General features: G+C 41.0%; 1 protein-coding gene and 1 long non-coding RNA gene across 4 annotated transcripts in view; both read right to left on the bottom strand.

Moving 5' to 3' along the window:
* LOC136385474 (uncharacterized) overlaps nucleotides 1-22852 on the bottom strand; it is a 299892-nt gene that overhangs the window by 46607 nt on the left and 230433 nt on the right. For all 3 annotated transcript variants that reach the window (XR_010747831.1, XR_010747829.1, XR_010747830.1), the window contains one exon: nucleotides 4800-4856. This is a non-coding gene — a long non-coding RNA (uncharacterized lncRNA). The remainder of the gene's footprint in view (nucleotides 1-4799; nucleotides 4857-22852) is intronic.
* On the bottom strand, nucleotides 21-3138 carry LOC136385300 (NACHT, LRR and PYD domains-containing protein 2-like). The gene is given in 5 exon segments (XM_066356052.1): nucleotides 21-1125; nucleotides 1127-1447; nucleotides 1480-1889; nucleotides 1892-2253; nucleotides 2256-3138. Coding segments are annotated over 5 exon segments (3081 nt in total).

Below are 22852 nucleotides of genomic sequence, written 5' to 3'. Positions count from 1 at the left end.
ATGATTGGCTCCAGGGGGACTCAGAAAATAAAGTCACAAGAAGAGGGTCTGTTATTTTTTGGCTCTTGGTTATCTCTCTCAATAGTTAGATTTGGGTTGCTCTCTCTGACTTCCCTTAGCAGCTCCTGGGTTTGAGCATCAGATTGATCTATCTTCAACCTGAGCTTCTGGAGAGGGCAACTTTGAAGTTTCAGGATATCACACAGCATCTTTATTTGACTATACCCCAAGGAATTCTGGCCCAGGTCCAGAGCGGTGAGGTTCTGGTTGTTGCGAAGGGCAGATGAGAGGTCGGCACAACTGAATGGGGTGATTGCACATCCCCATAATCATAGACATCTTAGGTTACACAGCGGTTTCTTCAAAGCCTTGCACAGAAACCTCAGTCCAGTGATTCCGATGTGATTCAGTCCCAGGTCCAAGTGCGTGAGGCTTGAGTTTTGTTGCAGAAGCATGGAGAGATTAATGCAGCCATCCTGGGTTATGTTGCAGTAGTACAGCACCAGGGTTTGTAGTTGACATTCAGGATAACTCAAGCCCTCGCACAGAAGTTTCAGCCCACGATCCCCCAGGTCATTCTTGGCCAAGCACAGGTGGGTCAGCCTCTGATTGACAATCAAAGCAAAGGAGAGCTCCTTGCAATAGGCTACTGTAAGGAGACAGTTTGCCAATGACAGCCTCTGCAGGAAGCACTTGGGGTGCCTCAGAGTCACTTACAGTGACTTGGTGGCCTCATCCAGGAGCTCTGTAGCCGTGTGATTCAAGCACGTGAGGGACTGGTTGGTCTCGAGGACAGAGGACAAGGCCCATTGCTGAGAGGTGGCAGAACAAGATATCAACCTGAGATATTGCAGACTGCACTTTGGGTGTCTCAGGACCCCACACAGCAGGGAAAGTATATCGTTCTGGTCGTTTCCTTGAAGGGTCAGATGCGTCAGTGCCTGGTAACCAGCAAAAATGACGCAGAAATTCCGATAAATATCAGGTGGGGAGATATTTCTGAGGACCACTTTCTGAAGGTTGCAGGTCACAGAGGTGATTTTTTCACAAAGAATCTTAACAGATGAGAACTTGAGGAAGCTCTGACTGATGTCCAGAAATGTCAGTTTCTTGTTAGAGCCAAACAGAACAAAGGTCCATCCAGAAGGGAAGCATGTGTTGATCATTCTGGGACCTCTCTGCCCACGTGTCTGACTCGGATGCGCCGTCATTCTCCAAGAACACCCCCTTGTCCACCTGCAGGGAAACCCTTTGCAAGTTCTCACAATGCTGGGGGCAGAACGATGCGTACACGATGTCCGTTTGATTCTGCAAACGAAGGGACACGACCTCGACATGGGCCACGGCCACCTTCACCAGAGATTCCTCCTGAGACTCATACAGACAGGACACCGCCTCCTTCGCACGCGCCACCGAGGAGAAGGGTTGAATCCTGGAGGACACCGACCTCAGTAATTCCCGCCTGACCCGCGTAGACGCGTAGACACCTGGCAGCCGAACATGGTCTCCAGCTCCCAGGCTCTCTTCTCGTTTGCGACCCCGAATAAGAAGTGACCCACCAGGTTCAGGGTGGGGTTCCTCAGTCTCTCTTCCTTGGACAGCAGCCTCTGCGTGTCCCCCACGTCCCTGGGGTGCCTGTCCCTGTCCCTCTGCACGTCGCTGTCCAGCACGTAGAACAGGGTGGCCAGAAACTGCTGGACACTGAGGTGGAGGAAGGTGTAGTGGCCCTCACAGTCAGCATCCTCCTGGAGGATACTCCTATCCAGGAAGGGCTGGAGATCAGCCTCTGAGACCCAAAGTCTCCCGAGGTCTTCTCCATCAAAGACAGACGTCTGTGCCCACGTGCCCTGGGCAGCCAGGAGACACACGGTGCTCAGCGGGGTGAGGGGCAGGGACCCAGGGAGCCGCCCAGGCTCTGTGCGAACTGGGCGCACAGGAAGCACAGGAACAGCGAGGTGGCGGTGTGGCACATCGGGGCAGGGTCCTCGCCCTTCTCCATCTGCACCTGCAGACACGTGCAGACCACCCAGCACATGGTGGGTGCTGCAGCCATGTGAGACAGAGCCAGGTTGCTCTCCATCGCCTCGAGAGCTCGCAGGGCTGGGTCCTTCTGGCCGAAGTTCCTCAGAAAATAGTCCCTCCTGTCCCGCTCTGAGAGCCCCTCCACCTCGATGAAGAGCAGCTGTTCCACCAGGAGCTGGAGCTAGCCCAGGGCCCCCAGGCGTGTGGTGACCAGCAGTGTGGCCTTGGGAACAGCTTTCTCTTCAGCAAACTGCCCAGCAGGGTGCCCTCTGGCTTCTGCTTCTTCCAGTTGCCACAGGTGTCCTGGGCGAGTGACCCCGAGGGGACTCTCAGCTCATCAAACCAATCAACGACAAACAGAAATCTCTGTGCTTGGGTGAGGATCTTGTGGCCAGCTTCCTGCATGTGTGTCCACTTCTTGCCTATCAGCTCCGCAAAAGTGCACGTGCCCTGGCGGCTCAGGTCCCTGCAGCTGAGGTAGAAGGCGGATTGCAGTGTCTTGGGGAGGTTGTGCTATGTCCAGTCTATAATCCATTTTTTGGCCAGCACGGTTTTGCCGATGCCTGCGGGGCCGTGCAGCACCACCGTGTGTGGAAATGGCCCTGCAAACATTTCTGGGTTATAGAAGGGGACCAGCCTCTCATATCCCTGGAGGAAATGGTGGATGTCTCCACTGGCTCCCGGCCAAAGGTTTTTCTTCCAGAGTGTCTTCTTCCGCATACTTCTGGATCCCTCCTGTTTACCTTCAGTGATGTGAGCTGCCTCTTGTTCTTCCAAATTTCCTTTTTCATCATCTTCTGGGTTTGGGGCGCCTTCTCCCTGTACTTGTGCCAGCGCTCTGAGTTCATCCTCTGCTCTCGTAGACAGACCTGTGCAGCCCATCTTGTCAAAGGCCTGGATGGTTACCTTCTCCACCCAAGGGCGGGGGCAGCAGGAGGTGAGAACTTCTGCTGGTTGTTTCCCGTTGGCCTGTTCCAGCTCCGTCTGGGGAACGTGCTGTAACTCATCGTGTGGGGAAAGGGTCCTCAACAGAGACTTGAACTTACTCAACTCCTCCTGGTGGAGCTGCTCCAGAAGAGGCCGCTGGTGGAAACTCAGCTGTGTGGAAGATACCATCTTGTCCTGTGTATGCGATCCAGGCTCTCCAACACCTGGCCCTACTCTCTGGCTAGGGTTGAACTGGTTGTTAAATTATTGGAATTCCACTACTGGGTGGATCCCTCATAAATAGGATCAATGGCCTTATAAAAGAGAATCCAGAGCCTAACCAGGTGTTATTGCAGTGGATAGAACATCAGACTGAGACATGGAGGACCCAGGTTCAAAACCCTGAGGTTGTTGGCTTGAGTGTGGGCTCACCAGCTTGAGCACAGGGTCACTGGCTTGGGCATGAAATCATAGACATGACCTTATGGTCACTGGGTTGAGCCCAAAGGTCACTGGTTTGAGTCCAAGGTTGCTGGCTTGAGCCCAAGGTCACTGGCTTGAGCAAGGGGTCACTCACTCTGCTGTAGGCCCCTGGTGAAGGCACATATGAGAAGCAATCAGTGAACAACTAAAGTGTTGCAACAAAAATTGATGCTACTCATCTCTCTCCCTTCTGGTCTTTCCCTATCTGTCCCTTTCTCTGTCTCTCTGACTCTGTCACAAAAAAAGAGACTCCAGAAAGCAGCCTTGTCCTTTCTTCCAAGTGATGACACAGTAACATTATAGCCCATCTAGAATACAAGAAGTAGGTTCTCACCAGGCACCAAATTTGCTAGCACACTGATCTTGGACTTCCCAGCTTCCGGAGCTGTGACAAATAAATGTCTGTTGCTTAAGCCACTCAGTCTATATTATTTGTACAGGGGGTCCTTGGGTTATGATATCTTGACGTACGACATTTCAACTTTAGGATAAAAACTTAAACAAATTGAGACATGAGGGTTTCCACTTATGCCATTAGTATCGTACTTAAAAACTATATGGGCAAACTAGTTTGGTTGTTCATGGTGGTAGAATACTCAGTAATGCTGCATATCAGTAAGGGAGTTGGTGTCTCCCAGTTCACCTCCCTATGTCATTTTACACTGTTCCATTTGTGTTAGGCTAGGGTTTGTTTTGGCTTACACCAAAATTCAGGTTACATCACTATCATAGGGAAAAAATTCTGTTATAATCTGAGGGCCCTCTGTTTTATAGCTATCCAAAAGAATAAGACAGAGACATTCATTATTTCATGCAAAAAATATTTATTGAGCAACTAGTGTGTGCCAATTACTGGGATAGAAATCTGAGATACAATTATAAATATCTAAACTTTGTCCTAAAGTCTATTGGGTAAATGGATAATTTATCAAGCAATTATAATAAAGTATGGTTTTTGCTATGATTAGGGAACACAAAAGGATACCCAGTGAGGGTAGGAATAGAGTGGGAAACTAAGGAAAAGTTTTCTGCAAAGGTTGAGAGACTGGAATTATAAGTCATATTTAAATCTTTAGCCGTTAGGCCCTGGCCTATTGGCTCAATGTTAGAGCACTGGCCCAGTTTGTAAAAGTCCCAGGTTAGGTTACCAGTCAGGACACACAGGAGAGGAGACCATCTGCTTCAACACCCCTCCCTTTTCTTTTTTTCTCTCTTTCCCTCCAGCAGACATGGCTTGATTGGAGCAATTTGACTGCAGGCATTGTGGATGGCTCCATGGCCTCACCTCAGATGCTGAAATTGCTTAGTTGCCGAGCAACAGAGCAGTGGATCCAAATAGACAGAGTAACACCCAGGTAGGGGCTTACCAGGTGGATCTAGGTCAGCTCACATGAAGGAGTCTTCTTCTTTGCCTTCTCACCTCACTGAAAAATAAATAAATAAATAAATAAATAAATAAATAAATAAATAAATAAATAAAATTTTAGCTGTTATATTTTATTCTAAGGGCAATGGGAATGCACTTAAATTTTTAAATAGGGTGAAACATAATAATTTTTGTATACCTGAAACCTATATATTTTTATATATAATTTTATTAATCAATGTTATCCAAATCAACTGAATTAAAAATTTTAAAAAATAGCAAAAAATAATAAATATCTTTAAAATATCCCCAAAATAACTCTGGCTAATGTGTGGATTTAAGGCAAGAGAAAACATGGAATATTCAAGGTCTAATATTATGAAAGAAAAAAATGTATATTGCCATCAAAATGGCTTTAGTTACATGCTCAGAAAAGAAGCATCACTTAAGCCTTTTTTCCGTGTGTGGCTTTATCACTTAAGCCATAATCCATGCTTGGCCAAAAGAATGTCAGTAAGTGTGTGTGTGTGTGTATACAGGTATGCATGTGATAAACCTAACAATATCATAAAAAACCATCACTAGATCTTTCAAAATGCAGGCATATTGCAGGAAATTTATAAGTGATTATAGTGCATACATTGAGATAAACAACTGCCCAGAGAGGTAGTAGAATAGATCATTAATCTTCAGCCAGACTTTTGGTCCCTTAATTTTGTTTTCATGAATTCTTTGTTTGACAGGTAATAGGTATTCAATAAATGCTTGCTAACTAATTTACCTGGTTAACATTTAAGAGCATTGCTCCATATAACATGGCATAAGATTACATGGACTTGCATACAAGTTATTTCTTCATCTCCATTATTTAACTCAGTGGGAAAATGTCTGCCATGATATTTGGACAATGTTTTCAAAGAACATGTAGATGGGAATCTCCTTTTAAATCAGCAACAGATGTACCTTTGTCAATATTATTTATTAATAGCCTTTCTAAAGAGATCTGTGGTTTCTGATGTTGCCCTCTGAGTTACATTTTAAGTCAGTATGTATGGAGTTAAAGCAGGGATATGCAATGACCTTTAAGATACAGAATGTCTCGCAAGCCTGAAGGACTAAACAATACCAGATTGAAGTTATTAGTTAGACTAAGGAAATAATGTGTCCTTCAAAAGAGGCTTTGGTATCTAGGAAAGCAGAAGACACAGAAAGTAGCTGAGGCAAACATTGGTGGCACCATCCAGACCCATCGTAGGCTGACTTTCTAACCCTACTATCAAAGCAACCCTTGCAGTGAAGATGAATGCCTGAAAACAATGTACACTCAATTCATATAACTTATCCATTAGGTTTTGCTTTCATTTTCACCATGTAAACTTCAAATTACTGTCTTGCTTTCCATAAAGATTATCCTATAGTTGTCTTTCTTAACCTTGGTTGTGCCTGACCTATGGTGGCACAGTGAATAAAGCATCAACCTGGGAGCCAGCCAGCCTGAAGAAATTCCTGTACCCATGAAAAAAGCAACTGCATTCAATACTCATAAATAACATGAAGAAAAACAGTGCCCTCAAGAAGCATTCCTTGAACAAGGAAAACAGGTAAATTGGAGGTCAGTACCACCGAGTCCATCATCTTGATAAAGACAAATAAAATTTTAAGGTCAGATTGTGCTACCTAATACACAGACAAAATTGGCAGACAAAGAAATGTGACCCAAATGAATCAATAAGAGAAATCCCCAGAAAAAGAACTAATGACAGTAACCAAACTACCAAATGCAGAGTTTAAAATAATGACTTTAAAGATGCTCAAGATGTTAGAGCAACAATGAATGGGCATAATAAGCACCTAAATAAAGAGATAGCAAGCATCATAAAAAATAAGCTCTCAGAAATAACAAATACAATATCATAAATGAAAGCTGCACTACAAGGAATCAACAGGAGATGGATGAAGCAGATGATCAGATCAATGATTAAGAAAACAAAATAAACATAGGAACAGAAGTAGAGCACCAAACAAAAAGGACACAAAAAGATCAAGTAAATTCTAGGAGACCTCTGTGACAACATGAAAAGATACAACATCTGCATCATAGGAGTTCCTGAAGGAGAAGAGAATGAACAAGGAATAGAGAATCTGTTTGAAGAAATCATAGTTCTAATTTTCCCTAAATTGATGAAGGGATAAAGTCATACAAGTTCAGAAAACACAGAGTCTCATTAAAGAGGAACCCAAGGAGACCTATGTGAAGACACATCAAAATTAAAATGCCAAAATTATGAGACAAAGAAAGAATAAAAAAAGCTCCAAGACAAAAGAAGTTAATTACCTACAGAGGAACCCCCATAAAGATGACATAAGACTTCTCAACAGAAAGAGTTAAAGCCAGAAAGGAATGGCAAGAAATATTCAAAGTAATGCAAAACCAGAACCTACAACCAAGACTACTTTATCTAGCAAACCTACTTAAATTTGAAGAAGAAATAAAAAGTTTCCTAGACAAAAAACACTCATGGAATCATTACAACCAAACAAGTACTGCAAGAAATATTAAGGGGCCTGCTGTAAAAAGAGCAAATAAAAAATAAATAAAGAAAAAAAGGATTGTAGATTTAAAGAATGAAATGGCAATAAATAAGTACATATCAATAATGATCTTAAATGTAAATGAAATAAATGCTCTAATCAAATGACATAGGATGGCTGCATAGATAAAAAAAACAAGATCTATATATATGCTGTTGACAAGAGATCAACGTCAGAACAAAAGATACACATACACTGAAAGTGACAGCATGGAAAAAATATTTCATGCAAATAAAAATGAAAAAAAAGCTGGGGTAGGAATACTTATATCTGACAAGATAGCCTTTAACACAAAGGCTATAGTAAGGGATAAAGAAGGTCACTACATAATGATAAAGGGAGAAATACAACAGCAGAATATAAACATTGTAAATATTTATGTGCCTAGCATAAGAGCACCTAAATACATAAAGCAAATTTTGATGGAAATAAAGGGTGAGGTCAACAGCAAAACTATGACAGTAGGGAATTTTTATACTCCACTAACATCAATGGATAGATCCTCCAGACAAAAAAATAATGAAGAAAACAGCAGCCTTAAATGACACACTAGATCAACTGGATATAATTAATATCTTTGTAACCTTTTACCACAGTGCAGCAGAATGTACATTTTTTACAAGTGCTCATGGTAAATTCTCTAGGATGGCCCCCTTTTACCTCTCTTATTTAACATAGTTCTAGAAGTTCTAGCCACAGCAATCAGACAAGAAGAAATAAAAGGTATCCAAATTGGAAAAGAAGTAAAACTATCATTATTTATTGATGACTTGATACTATACATAGAAAACCCTCAAGTCTTATTTAAAAAACTGCTGGACTTGACAAGTGAATTTACCAAGGTGCCATTATACAAAATTAATATTCAGAAATCAGAGGAATTTTTACACACCAACAATAAACTGTCGGCAAGGGAAATTAAGGAAACAATCCCCTTCACTACTGTAACAACAAAAAAGTAATAAAGTACCTATGAGTAAATTTTAAAAAGCAGGTAAAAGACTTGTACTTGGAAAATTATAAGATATTGAATAAATAAATCAAAAAAGATACAAACAAGTTGAAGCATATACTCTGTTTATGGATAAGAAGAATGAACATCATTCAAATGTCTATATTACCCAAATAAATCTTTAAATTTATGCAATTCCTATTAATATACCAAAAGCATACTTCAACGATATAGAAAAATATTCCAAAGATCTATACAAAACCAAAAAAGAACACAAATAGCCTCAGCAATCTTGAAAATAAAGAATAAAGTGGGAGGTATCACACTCCCTGATATCAACTTATACTAAAAGGCCATTTTAATAAAAACAGCTTGGTACTGGCTTAAGAACAAGCATACAAGTCAATGGAAAAGAACAGAGAACCCAGAAGTAAACCCACACATTTATGGTCAATTCATATTTGACAAAGGAAGTAAAAGCATACAATGAAATAAGGACAGTCTGTTTAATAAATAGTGTTGGGAAAATTGGACAGGTAAATCCAAAAAAATGAAACTAAACCACCAACTTATACCATTCACAAAAAATAAACTCAAAATGGATAAAACACTTAAAAGCAGCAAAACCATAAACATCCTGGAAGAAAACATAGACAGTAAACTCTCCAATATGTCTTCTAGCAATGTTTTAGATGATTTATTTCCACAAGGAAGTGAAATAAAAAATAGGATGAACAATGGGACTATATCAAACTAAAAAACTTTTGCAGAGCAAAAAATATCATAAACAAAATAAAAAGACAACCCACACAATGGGAGAACATATTTATCAATATGTCTGATAAGGGGTTAATAACTAAAATTTATAAAGAACTTCTAAAACTCAACACCAGTAAGGTAAACAATCCAATTAGAAAATGAACAAAAGAACTGAATATACATTTCTCCAAAAAGAACATACAGATGGCCAATAGGCATATAAAAAATTTTTCAACATCACTAATCATGAGTGAAATGCAAATTAAAACCACAATTAAATACCACCTCACACCTGTCATAAATGCACTCATTAAGAAATTAATACACAATAAGTGCTGGCGAGTGTGTGGAGAAAAGAGAACCCTCCTGCACTATTGGTGAAAATGCAGAGTCCTGAAGCTGCTGTAGAGAATAGTATGGGGTTTCCTCAAAAACTTAAAAATGGAACCGCCATTAAACCTGACTATCCCACTTTTTTTTGAACTTTTTCTTTTTTTTAATAATTTTATTTTTTTAATGGAGCAACATCAATAAATCAGGATACATATATTCAAAGATAACAAGTCCAGGTTATCTTGTCGTTCAATTATGTTGCATACCCATCACCCAAAGTCAGATTGTCCTCTGTCATCTTCTATCTAGTTTTCTTTGTGCCCCTCCCCCTCCCCCTTTCCCTCTCCCTCTCCCCTCTCCCCCCGTAACCATCACACTATTATCAATGTCTCTTAGTCTCACTTTCATGTCCCACCTACGTATGGAATAATGCAGTTCCTGTTTTTTTCTGATTTACTTATTTCACTTCGTATAATGTTATCAAGATCCCACCATTTTTCTGTAAATGATCTGATGTCATCATTTCTTATGGCTGAGTAGTATTCCATAGGGTATATGTGCCACATCTTCTTTATCCAGTCATCTATTGACGGGCTTTTTGGTTGTTTCCATGTCCTGGCCACTGTGAACAATGCTGCAATAAACATGGGGCTGCATGTGTCTTTACGTATCAATGTTTCTGAGTTTTGGGGGTATATACCCAGTAGAGGAATTGCTGGGTCATAAGGTAGTTCTATTTTCAGTTTTTTGAGGAACCACCATACTTTCTTCCATAATGGTTGTACTACTTTACATTCCCACCAACAGTGTATGAGGGTTCCTTTTTCTCCACAGCCTCTCCAACATTTGCTATTACTTGTCTTGTTAATAATAACTAATCTAACAGGTGTGAGGTGGTATCTCATTGCAGTTTTGATTTGCATTTCTCTGATAACTAAAGAAGATGAGCATCTTTTCATATATCTGTTGACCATTTGTATTTCTTCCTGGGAGAAGTGTCTGTTCATGTTCTCTTCCCATTTTTTATTGGATTGTTTGTTTGTTTGTTGTTGAGTTTTATGAGTTCTTTGTATATTTTGGATATTAGGCCCTTATCTGAGCTGTTGTTTGAAAATATCATTTCCCATTTAGTTGGCTTTCTGTTTATTTTGTTATCAGTTTCTCTTGCTGAGCAAAAACTTCTTAGTCTGATGTAGTCCCATTCATTAATTTTTGCCTTCACTTCTCTTGCTTTGGAGTCAAATTCATAAAATGCTCTTTAAAACTCAGGTCCATGAGTTTAGTACCTATGTCTTCTTCTATGTACTTAATTGTTTCAGGTCTTATGTTTAGATCTTTGATCCATTTTGAGTTAATTTTAGTACAGGGGGACAGACTGTAGTCCAGTTTCATTCTTTTGCATGTGGCTTTCCAGTTTTCCCAGCACCACTTATTGAAGAGGCTTTCTTTTCTCCATTGTGTGTTGTTGGCCCCTTTATCAAAAATTATTTGACTATATATATGTGGTTTTATTTCTCGGTTTACTCAGCCATAAGAAATGATGACATAGGATCTTTTACAACAACATGGATGGGCCTTGATAACATTATACTGAACAAAAGAAGTAAATCAGAAAAAACTAAGAACTATATGATTCCATACATAGGTGGAACATAAAGATGAGACTCAGAGACATGAACAACAGTGTTGGGGTTACAGGGTGGGGGAGGAGAGGGAGGGGGTTGGGGGAGGGGACAGGCACAAAGATCATGGCTTTTCAGCATTTGCCATATTCCCCCCTTAATCTATAGACAGACAGCAAATATTTACGTATGGTGTTTCCACTTTAAAGACTGCTGTCTTAGGGACAAATGCTGATAAACTATTTCAGCAGTTCCTCCTTCTTCAAAGACTTATATGTCAACATAGAGCTCCATGTTTCATAGAACATACTCAAGCTCACTTCATGCTCCCTGGAGCTTTAGCACAAGGGAATGCCCCCCCTTTTTTGTAGTATTTTTTCTTTTATTTATTCATTTTTTGTATTTTTCTGAGGATGGAGATGGGGAGGCAGTCAGACAGACTCCTGCATGTGCCTGACTGGGATCCACCTGGCATGCCTACCAGGGGGGAATGGTCTGCCCGTCTGCGGTGTTGCTCTGTTACAACTGGAGCCATTCTAGCGACTGGGGCGGAGGCCATGGGGCCATCCTTAGTGCCCGGGGTGGCTTTGCTCTGGTGGAGCCTTGGCTGCAGGTGGGAGGAGAGAGAAAAAGAGGAAGGAGAGGGGGAGGGGTGGAGAAGTAGATGGGCGCTTCTCCTGTATGGTCTGGCCAGGAATCGAACCCGGGAATCCTGCACACCAGGCCAATGACTCCGACAGGTCTACCATATCATGCTTTTTACTTAAAAAAAAAATTTATATTTCTTTTGAATGCTGATGAACAGGAGACACCAAAGCTTTTTCGCCAGCAAAGTACTACCTTCTTTATTAGATCTAGCTAATCACACTGTTTTGTCTTTTTCCAAATAGCTCTAGATATATGGAAAAAATTTATATAGGCAGATGGGGATCCTCAAACCCCTCAGCGAGATCTTCTGAGAATGGCTTTTAAGATAACTAGAGGCAGAAAAAGCCCAATAGAGATCAGGGGAACTACCAGCTTTTAGGATACAACCATAAAGGCTCCTACGCCCCAAAGGGGTCTCATAGGATGCCATCTGTGTCCTGCTTCAATAGTGGAAAGGAAGGTCATTGAGCTAAAGCCTGCCAGGCTTACCCACCTCTGCTGTGAGGAAATAGGGACACTGGAAGGTGGGCTTCCCCCTCGCTCCTCTAAGGGAGGGTTCAGTCTCTTCCAGCCCTGCTCCAGCCACCTATGACCTAACCTTGCCCAGAAAGCTGGGGTTTGAAACTGAAGGCTGAAGGTGCCCAGGGCCATCGGCCCCATCTACGACACTGTGGACGAGCCTAGGGTATTTCTTCCAAGAAGCAGGTAAACTGATCTCATTTGCACAAGGGCCACTTAACTGTGTCTTGCCTGAATAGTCAGGTTTTTTATTCTTCCCTCAAATATCTCTGTTGTGGGTGTTGATAGTCCTATTTTCTGCTGCTTTGCTTAATATATAGTGTTTCCTTTATCCCTCCTACCTCAATGCCCCATTCATATTTCAGGTTGGGACCTACTCCTAATTTAGAGCTCTCTTTCCTCCTTTTGCCAACTTGTATTATGAATTTACCTTTGCCACCCAGCTTAGTGTACCCCAAGGTTCTCTTTTCTATGGCACAGTCACAGAGCTCTAGGGAAAAGCAACCTGGTCTCAACTCTCCAGGCAGAGGAGAACAGAAGCTCCATATCCACGCATGCTGCAAATGGCTTTTCCAGTCTACCTGAATCATTACCAGCTAGAAGCAGTGGTCATTGGGACTTGGACATGAGCTGCAAAGTATAGAATGGTGACAACAATTCCAGTGCCATGCGGACTTTTCCTGTGGGGAACTTTCCTGGACTCCTGCTCCCTGTGACAGCTCCTAACAGACTGTACCGTGGTTGGGTTGCATTTTTCAGGGGTTTGGCATGGTGATGGGGCAAACTTGGACTTGGTGAACATGTTAAGGACACTAGTCTTTTATGGATTCTTGCTGTATTGGCCAAGAGTTTGCTTAAAGGCTTTTAATCACTGTAAAAAAAAATAGAGGACTGGATGAAGAAGATGGGGCACATATACACCAGGGTATACTATTCAGCTAGGAGAAATGATGACATCGGATCACTTACAGCGGAATGGTGGAGTCTTGGTAGCATTGTGTGGGGTGAAATAAGCGAATCAGTAAAAAACAGGAACTGCAGGATTCCATACATTGGTGGGACATAAAAGCGAGGCTAAGAGACATGGACAGGAGTGTGGTGGCTATGGGGGTGGGGGGAGGGAAGGAGGGAAAGGGGGAGGGGGAGGGGTACAGAGAGAACTCGATGGAGGGTGGCGGAGGATGATCTCTCTTTGGGTGATGGGTATGCAACAGAACTAAATGACAAGATAACCTGGAAATGTTTTCTTTGAATGTATGTACCCTGATTTATTGATGTCACCCCATTAAAATAAAAAAGAGTTGTTTTTTTAAAATTAATAATTAAATAAAGAAAAATAAAATAAAAATTAAAAAAAAAGGAAATTATTCCCCCCTCCTTTTTTCCTCTCCTCTCCTCTCCCCTCTTTCTTGAGAAAATCTTGTGGTGAACTGTGAATTATATTGTACTAAATACTAAATAGAACAAACAATGCCTTTAATGGAGGGCCTGAATTGGGAAGAAGTAATAAAAGGGCAAAAAAATAAAAAACAAACAAACATACAAACAAAAACAAAAAAGGGGGGTATGGACCCACAAAAAGAAAATAAGGAAAAAATTTGTGTGAAGAATAAAATGATTTGCTTTTTGGTGTTGGTTGACTAAGAGTTATGATGAGAGGAATAAGAGGGAAACAGGAAAATGGGGGGACAAATTAAAAAGTTACTATTGTATTTAGTGGAAAAAGAACTAGATAAAATGGAGAGCCAGGGATGGGAGCACTGCTAGTGAGTTAAAAAGGTGAAGTAAAAAACCCCCAAAATGCCACAAACATAAGTTTGAGTCCCAGATAAGAGAATTTGTTCATTATTGAGGTTTGAATGAGAGGAGACATAAAGGAGAAAGGAAGAAACTAATATAGAGGGAGAAAAGAAAGAGAGAGAGAGAAAAAAGAGGGAACCACTAAAAGAAGAAAAAAGAGGAGAGAGAGATAGAGTTAAGGGTTTTGGAGTGTAACCCTCATAGAGAGAAAGGAAGAGGAAAGAAAAGATAATGGGAGATGTAACACTTATGGGTAGTGTAGTTCAAGGAAAGGAGAGAGTAAGACCAGCAGAGAGTTAAACGAACAAATTGGAGGAGGAAAAAAAAAATCAAGAATGAAGATAAGAGAAACAAACAAACAAATATAATAAAATGGGATAGGTTATAAAGTCTGCGGATTATTCTTGATTTTGAGAGGTTATCTTCTTGCTTTTTCTTTTCTCTCCCTCTTCCTGGTCAGTGACTCTGTACCTCGGGTTCTGCCCCTTTGGCACGCTCAGGTAGAGGTTTGCAGTTGATTAGTCTCTATGGCAATGTCATGTATTGTGCTTCAGTATTGTTGGCATTCGAGGCTCATTAGCATTTATAGGCTCTGACAGTGAGAGAGTCCGTGTTCCTGGAGCCTCTCTCCTAGTCTTTCCTTCCTCAATTAGTAGCCTGATAATCCAGCTATGGGGTTGCTGCTGCCTCTGCCTGGATAGTAAGAGGCTCAAAGAGCTGGCAACTCCCCACTCTATTCCCACTCAGCACAGGCCTCTGGGTAAGGCTCAGTCAGTCAGAGCTGCTAGCATAATCAGGCAGGGCTTCCGCCCACTCAAAGACCTCTGGCTCTGCCACTCTGTCCAGTAACACGGGCGGGCGCCCACTCCTGGGGTGCTTGGAGGAAACTCTCGCTCACTATCTGCGCACGCAGACCAGGATATCAGGCTGGCAGTCTCACACTCTGAGTGAAACCTCCTCCCGCACGGAAAAGTTCCAGCGTTGGAATTGGCTCTCACTCCCTCCCCATGCGAGGCTTTTTTAGGGTGCTGAGGCAGTCTGGAGATTCCGCTTTTGGCCCACACAAAGGCCCCTGACTCTGCCCCTCTGTGAGATAACATGGGCACGCACTGCCAAGGCACTCGGAGGAATCTCTCGCTCACTATCTGCGTGCGCAGACCAGGATATCAGGCCGGCCGCCTCACCCTCTGAGTGAAACCCCCACCCGCATGGAAAAGTTACAGTGTTGGAATTGGGTCTCGCTCCCTCCCCGTGTGCAGCTTTTTTAGGGCGTTGGCGCAGCCAGGAGATTCCGCACACAAAGGCCCCTGACTCTGCCTCTCTGTGGGGTAACACAAGCGCCCACTGCTGAGGCACTCGGAGGAATCTCTCACCCACTATTTGCGTGTACTGACCTGGAGATCAGGGAAAATGGCTGCCCCGCTTGTCTTTCTTTGTCTGAGTTTGGCGCGAGTGTTAGCTTGTATTGACTGGTTTGCCACTGGCACAGTTTTTCCTCGGCTTGGATCTCTGTGCCACAGCCTGGTTTGTGCTGCGGCCTGGATCTATTCACCCCCTTTGCCCACCTTAGTTTCTATATTCTCAGTTCCCAGTGAAAGCAGCCCTGTTTAGGTTAGTGAGGAAAGCGGAGCATTTTTACTCTCTATTTCCTTCGGGGTTTGATTATATATTTAGCCAATTTTTCGCTCGACCATACCTTCGGGTGTATTGCGAAGCATCTGGAGGCTCCAAGTATAAGTTTTTCTGTTTCTGGTTGAAGATCTTGTTGAGTTTTGGGGGAGATTTATCGGTATTGCTTCCTACTGAGCCATTACTCTGACATCATCTCCTAACTATCCCACTTTTAAAAATATATCCTAAAAATACAAAATCAATGATTCAAAAGAGGATACACACCCCCATGTTCATTGCAGTATTGTTTACAATAGCCAAGATTTAGAAACAGCCCAAATGTTTGTCACTGGGTGAATGGATTAAAAAGCTGTGGTACATATACATAATGGAATACTACATAGCCATGAAAAATAAGGAAATCTTACCTTTTGCAATGGCATGGGTGGAACTGGAGATTACCATGCTAAGTGAAATAAACTAGGTAGAAATATAAAAATATCATATGGTCTAACTTATATGTGAACTCTAATGAACAAAGTGAATTGAGGAACTAAATAGAGGCAGAGATGGGGTCACAGGGAGCAGAGGGACAGCTGTCAGAGTAAAGGAGGATGAGAGTATGGGGTCAGAGTAAGTGAAGGGATTAGTTAAACACATAACACATAGATACAGATAACAGAACAGCAAATCGCAGGGGGAATGGGGAAGGATTTAGGGGAAGAATGGCAATTGAGGTATAAATTAGGGACACGGGGTGAAAATTAGGGTGTTACATTGAGTGGTACACTTAACTTTATGTGAACACAATAAATTAAAATTAATGAAGTTTAAAAAATTTTAAATCATTAACCTGGAATGCTGATGTGGCCAGTTTGAAACCCTGGGATTCTCTGGTCAAGGCACATATGAGAACAAACTACTGTGAATTGATGCTTCCCCCTTTTCCTCATCATCTCTCTCTTCGTCTCTCTTTCTCTTCAATTAAAAAAAATTGGTTGCAAATTGAATTCTCTTGGGAAACAAAAAATAATACAGATATCTAGATCCTACTCTAGAGATTCTAATTTAATTAATCTGCAAAATGACCTTGGATGAGGATTATATAATCTCCTCAAGTGAATCTAATATCCATTTTTGCATCACTGGCTTATTAAAAGATAATACATGATTCTACAAAGTTAAGAGTACTCTAGGTACCCTCTGTAACAGGTGGCAAGTATTAATTCCTATTCATAAACTCAAAAAGCTGGTTAAAAAATTAACTGCTCTTATTTTTATAGCTTCAGTTAATTGCTATTTTGAATACTAGGTAGAAAAAATTTTTTAAATTTATTTAGAAAATTAAATTTAATGGAGTGACAGTGATCAACAATGGTACATAGGTTTTAAGTAAATATTTCTACAGCATTTGAGCTGTTGATTGGGTTGTGTGCCCATCACCCAAAATAAAATCATTTTTCACCTTGTATATTTCCCTCTTTACCCCAACCCCTATCTCCCTATCCTATAATCCCTTCCCCCAGTGAAACACTTCACTTTTATCTGTGTCCATGCGTCTCAGTTTTATGTCTCACTTATGTGTGAAATCATACAGTTCTTAGCTTTTTCTGATTTACTTATTTCATTCAGTATAATGTTCTCAAGGTTCATCCATGTTGTCGTAAATGGCACCATGTCATCATTTCTTATGTTAGAGTAGTATTCCATTGTATATATGTACCACAACTTTATCCAACACTCTATGGAAGGACACTGTTTGTTTCCATGTCTTGAGCACTATGATGAACATAATGGTGCATGTGTCTTTGTGTCCCAATGTTTTTTAGTTTTTTGGGTAAATAACCAGTAGAGAGATTGCTGGTTTATATGGTAGAAGTTTAACTTTGGTTGCCTTTCTTTTTCCTGAGTTACTATGTTGGTTAGAAAATATTAGCATGGACTGACCAGATGGAGGTGTAGTGGATAGTGCATTGGACTTAGATGCAGAGGATCTAGGTTTAAGACACCGAGGTCATCAGCTTGAGCATGGGCTCATCTGGTTTGAATAACACGAGGTCATCAGCTTGAGCATGGACTCATCTGGTTTGATTAAGGCTCACCAGCTTGAGCCCAAGGTTGCTGGCTCAAGCAAGAGGTCACTTAGTCTGCTGTAAACTCCCAGTCAAGGCACATATGAGGAAGCAATCAATGAACAACTATGGTGCCATAATGAAGAATTGATGTTTCTCATCTCTCTCCCTTTCTATCTGCCCTTACCCATCCCTCTCTGTGACTCTCTCTGTCCCTGTCACAGAAAAAAAGGAAAAAAAGATAATAATAGCATGATAAGTTCAGTCTTGTCCTTGGCCTCATATCACCTCACTCACATCCACTGAGCTGTCATTTCCATCTGGTTTTTGCTCATATGCACACAGATCACTGTCACAATCTCCTTTTCCTGACTAAAAGACTTCTTCAGCCTTACCATTTCTTTATGCCACATTAGTGTAGTTCTCATTTACTCATAAAATATTCTGCTGCTCCTATACTACCTTGGACTCAGGATATTCTAGGAGTCTTAATCTCTTCTAGTAACCTATCAAATATTTCTGTCTTGGGCTCCCACTGATTTACTGGACTACATGTGGCAAACTGGAGCAGGAAACATAGGTTTCTTCTGATTTCAAATTCTACAAAAGTATTTAAAATTATAATTATGCTTCTACACATCTGGGATTCAACCTAAAGAGGCTGGCATAAGTCCACTTACTCATGGATACAACCAAAATCTGAGCTCTCTTCAATTTCCCACTGACCTCTTGTCCCTCTGAAAAAGAAATTCTTAGCTGCAACAGAGAAACTGTGTTCTCATAGTCAAATCTGTGTTCACTGTACCTGCTCTGGTTCTTAGTTCCCATCTACCACATTTCCCAGAGCTAGGCTTCTGAAACTCAACAGTCAAGAATTAACCTCTCCATTCTAGTCTGTCATCTTTCTTCTAAGACAAAGACTCATACAACTGTAGCACACAAAATGGAGAGAAGAGGGGATGTTGAAATTCCAGGTAAATAAGAAAAAAATTTTCAAAAATACTATCTTGCCACAATATTAACCATTTTCACTTAAAAGTAAGAAATCAGAATTTAAATTATAATTTGATTGTCATTTCAGTGTACCTACAGTGATTCTTTACAATCTTTGCATCATTTGTGAAGATTTTTAGGAATCTATTAAAACTATTGACATTTTCTCAAGAAAAATACAATAGGTACATATTTTCATACAATTTTCAGGTTCCCCAGGATCATCTGAATACCAAGACCCCATATTAAGACATGCTGACCTAAAGGAAAAAAAAAGTTTGTTGGTCATGTCAGTGCTCATTCTCACCCCTGTGAGAATTATTTCTCAGTATTCATTACTAAATGCTTGTTCTAGCTTTATAAATTTGTCTTAACTTGGTCACTTTGAATCCAGCTCTGAGAACTGAATCCACTCTCAATGGGAAAACTAAACATGTTCCTGTGCTTCCAAGATTAACAGATAGTACTGTACTGAGGCCAAACACTGTGAGGCTTACTGTGTTAGAGCAACAGCTCTCCTTCCAGCACACATATTTTTTAATTTGATTTTTTAATTAAAAAAACATCTTACACACATGAAAAAAAAGTATGAGCAATAATGTATGGAGCACTGCCAGGTCACATTGACCAACCATGCTGGAGAAAACAACAGGCATGGTCCTCAAGGAGCTCACAACTATATAAGGTAGGAAAAAATAAAGTAGAAACCATCCACAATAGAGCTTGGCAAACTACAGTGAACAGAAAACATATGACCCAAATCTGCCTATTTTTTAAATAAATGTTTTATTGGCATACAGTCACACCCATTCATATACATGTTGTCTGTGAATGATTTTTTGCTACAAAGACAGAGTTGAGTAATGGACAGAAGACTAGCCTGTAAAACCTAAAATATTTGCCCCTTTAAAGAAAAGGTTGTGAATCTTGACCCTAGAACCCTGCTTTTCAAACTTTCATGTGCCTATGAATCACCTGGGGATTTTGTTGAAATGCAGATTCTGATTAAGTGAATCTGAGGTAAGACCAGAGATTTTGTCTTTTCAACAAGCTCTCAGGTGATGTTATTTTTGCTGGTCCAAGGACCACCTTTTGGGTAACTAGGGTCTAGAACTCTGAACTGTTGCATTTATCACTGAGTAAATTTCTTCAGAGCAGGAAAGAGGTCTGTGATTAGATGTTAAAATAATGATAGTATGTTGTGTATAGGCATATGTTTTGGCATTTAATGGTTCTACTAAGTCTTCCATTATGTACGCAGGTATCAAATTTGACAGTCTAAATGAGTTACACAATGACTAAGATAAAAAGAAAGACATCAAGAATAAAAAATATGACCCGGTATTATGACTTCAGAGAAATGGTGCCGAAAGGATCGATACCGAAAAATCTCCCGAAAATTTCAACAAGTTCTTCAACCAGAGACAGAAAAATCTATCCTTGGAGCATCTAGAAGTTTCACACTGAACATGAAGGTATGATCGAGCAAAAAATTGACTAAATATATAATCAACCCTAAAGGAAATAGGACGGAGAAAGGAACACTCAGTCTTCCTCACTAACCTAAACAAGGGCTGCTTTCACTTGGAACTGAGAGTATAGGAACCAAGGTGGGCAAAGGGGGTGAATAGAGCCAGGCTAAAGCACAAACATCCAAGCCAGGCTGTGGCACAGACGTCCAAGCCAAGGAAAGACTGTGCTTGTGATGACCCAGTCAACACAAGCTAACGTGCCAAACCCAGACAAAGAAAGGCAAGTGCGGCAGCCATTAGCCCCAATATCCTGGTTGGCGAGCATGGATAGTGTGTGAGAGGTTCCTCCTAGAGCCCTGGGAGTGGGAACCTGTGTTACTGGACACAGGGGCAGAGTCAGAGGCCTTTGCATGGGCTGTAATCAGAGTCTCAGTGCCTCCCCTGCACCCTGAAAAGCAGCACATGAGGAGTGCATGAAAGCAAAATTCCCTATGCTCTAACTTCTAGGGGCGGACAGGGCACCTCACCCAGGGCAAGAGGCGGCCACCCCAATATCCTGATTAGCGAGCATGGATAGTGGGCGAGAGGTTCCTCCGAGTGCCTCGGGAGTGATCCTGTGTTCCCGGACAGAGGGACAGAGTCAGAGGCCTTTGTGTGGGCTGTGACCAGAGTCTCAGTGGCATGTAGGGAGTGTGCAAAAGCAAAATTCCCTATGCTCAAACTTCTCCAGGCAGGTGAGGTGCCTCACCGAGCCATACAAGCTAACAGTCCTGGGAAGGATTAGATTAATCCACAGTCTGCTTCCCTCCCAACTGACCTCTGCAACACTAACTGACAAGATCTCTCTCAGTTCAGTGATCTAAGACAAGAGGCATGATATTTTTTAGTGCCTCTTGCTATGCCATGCACGTAGGGGTGGCGACAACTTCTGATTGGTAGAGCTTTCATTCTCAGGGCTATATGTTAAAAAGAGGTATCTGGCAGCTTGTAAGTCCTCCTGCTTGCAAACAGTGACTAGGGCATCTTCTACCCAGCCAAAACAGGTTACAAAGTGCAAAAAGTCTGGGGAAAGTGGTCCCACAGAGTGCTGAGGCATTCTGGACACACTTAGAGGCACATAGAAAGGCACCTTGAAAACAATTGGTTCCCAGCCCTGCCTGATTATGCTAGTGGCTCTGACTGATAGAGCCTTACCCAGAGCCCTGTGATAAGTGGGGATACAGTGGGGATTTTCCAGCTCTTTGAGCCTCTTACTCTCCAGGCTGATGCAGCAGAAACCCCATAGCTGGATCATCAGGCTGCTAATTCAGAAGGAAAGACTAGGAGAGAGGCTCTGGGAAAACGGACTCTCTCGTTGTTGAAGCCTGCAAATGCTAATGAGTCTCGACTGCTAACAAGACTGAAGCCTAATATATGACATCACCATAGAGACTTATCAACTGCAAACCTCTACCTACGCATGCCACAGGGGCAGAACCTGGGGTACAGAGTCACCGACCAAAAAAAGGGACAGAAAAGAAAAAGCAAGAAGATAACCACTCAAAATCAAGAAAAATCCACAGACTTTATAACCTTTTCCATTTTATTTTATTTGTTTCTTTGTTTCTTACATCTTCTTGTCTTAATTATTTTCTTCTTCTTCCACATTGGTCATTTAATTCTCTGCCAGTCTTACTCTTTCCTCTTCTTTAACTACACTACCCATGAATGTTACATCTCCCATTTTCTTTTCTTTCTTCTTCATTTCTCTCTATGAGGGTTGCACTCCAAAACCCTTAACTCTCTCTCTCTTTGTTCTTTTTTCTTCTTTTTGTTTTTTTTCTCTTTCTTTTTTTTCTCCCTCTATATTAGTTTCTTCTTTTCTTCATTACTCTTCATCTCATTCAATCCTCAATCACGAACAAATTATTTTATTTGGGACACAAATTTTCTTTGAGGCACTTTGGGTGTTTTATACTGTGCTTTGTAAACTCATTAGCAGTGGTCCCAACCCTGGCTCTCCATTTTATCTAGTTTTTGCTCCACTAAATAAAATAGTAATTTTTTTAACTTTTTCCCCTTTTTCTTATGTTCCTCTTATCCCTTTCATTATATCTCTTAGTCAAACACACTTAAAAGTAAATCATTTAATTCTTGACCCAAATTTTTTCCTATTTTGCATTTTGAGGGTCCGTACCTCCTATTTTGCCCCTTTATCACTTCTGGCCAACTCAGGCCCTCCATTATTAATAGTTTTTGCTCTATTTAGCACAATATAATTCACATTTTTTTCTCCAGAAGGAGGGGAGAGAAGAGTAGAGGGAAAAAAAAGGAAAATAATATTTTTTTTTACTTTTTATTCTTTATTAATTCTCATTAGTACTATCAACAAAACCACCCTCAGATGCCATTAAGGAAAAAAAATTGAATATTATGGACACAAAAGACAGAGAGGTACACAGATAGATGAAAAAAATTTATGGAGAAAAAATTTAATATATTGAAAACCTTGGAGCTAAATGACAGAGAATTTAAAATAGAACTCCTAAAAATACTCAGAGATATACAAAAAAACACAGAAAGGCAATTTAGGAAGCTCAGAAAACAATTCAATAAACACAAAGAATATATTACCAAGAAAATTGAAACTATAAAAACAAATCAAATAGAGATGAAAAATTCAATTCAAGAACTGAAAAATG

This window comes from Saccopteryx leptura, chromosome X, assembly GCF_036850995.1.
Source record: "Saccopteryx leptura isolate mSacLep1 chromosome X, mSacLep1_pri_phased_curated, whole genome shotgun sequence".
In the NCBI taxonomy this organism is placed as follows: domain Eukaryota; kingdom Metazoa; phylum Chordata; class Mammalia; order Chiroptera; family Emballonuridae; genus Saccopteryx; species Saccopteryx leptura.
Note: the sequence above shows the minus strand (reverse complement) of the source record. Positions and strands in the feature narration are given on the sequence as shown.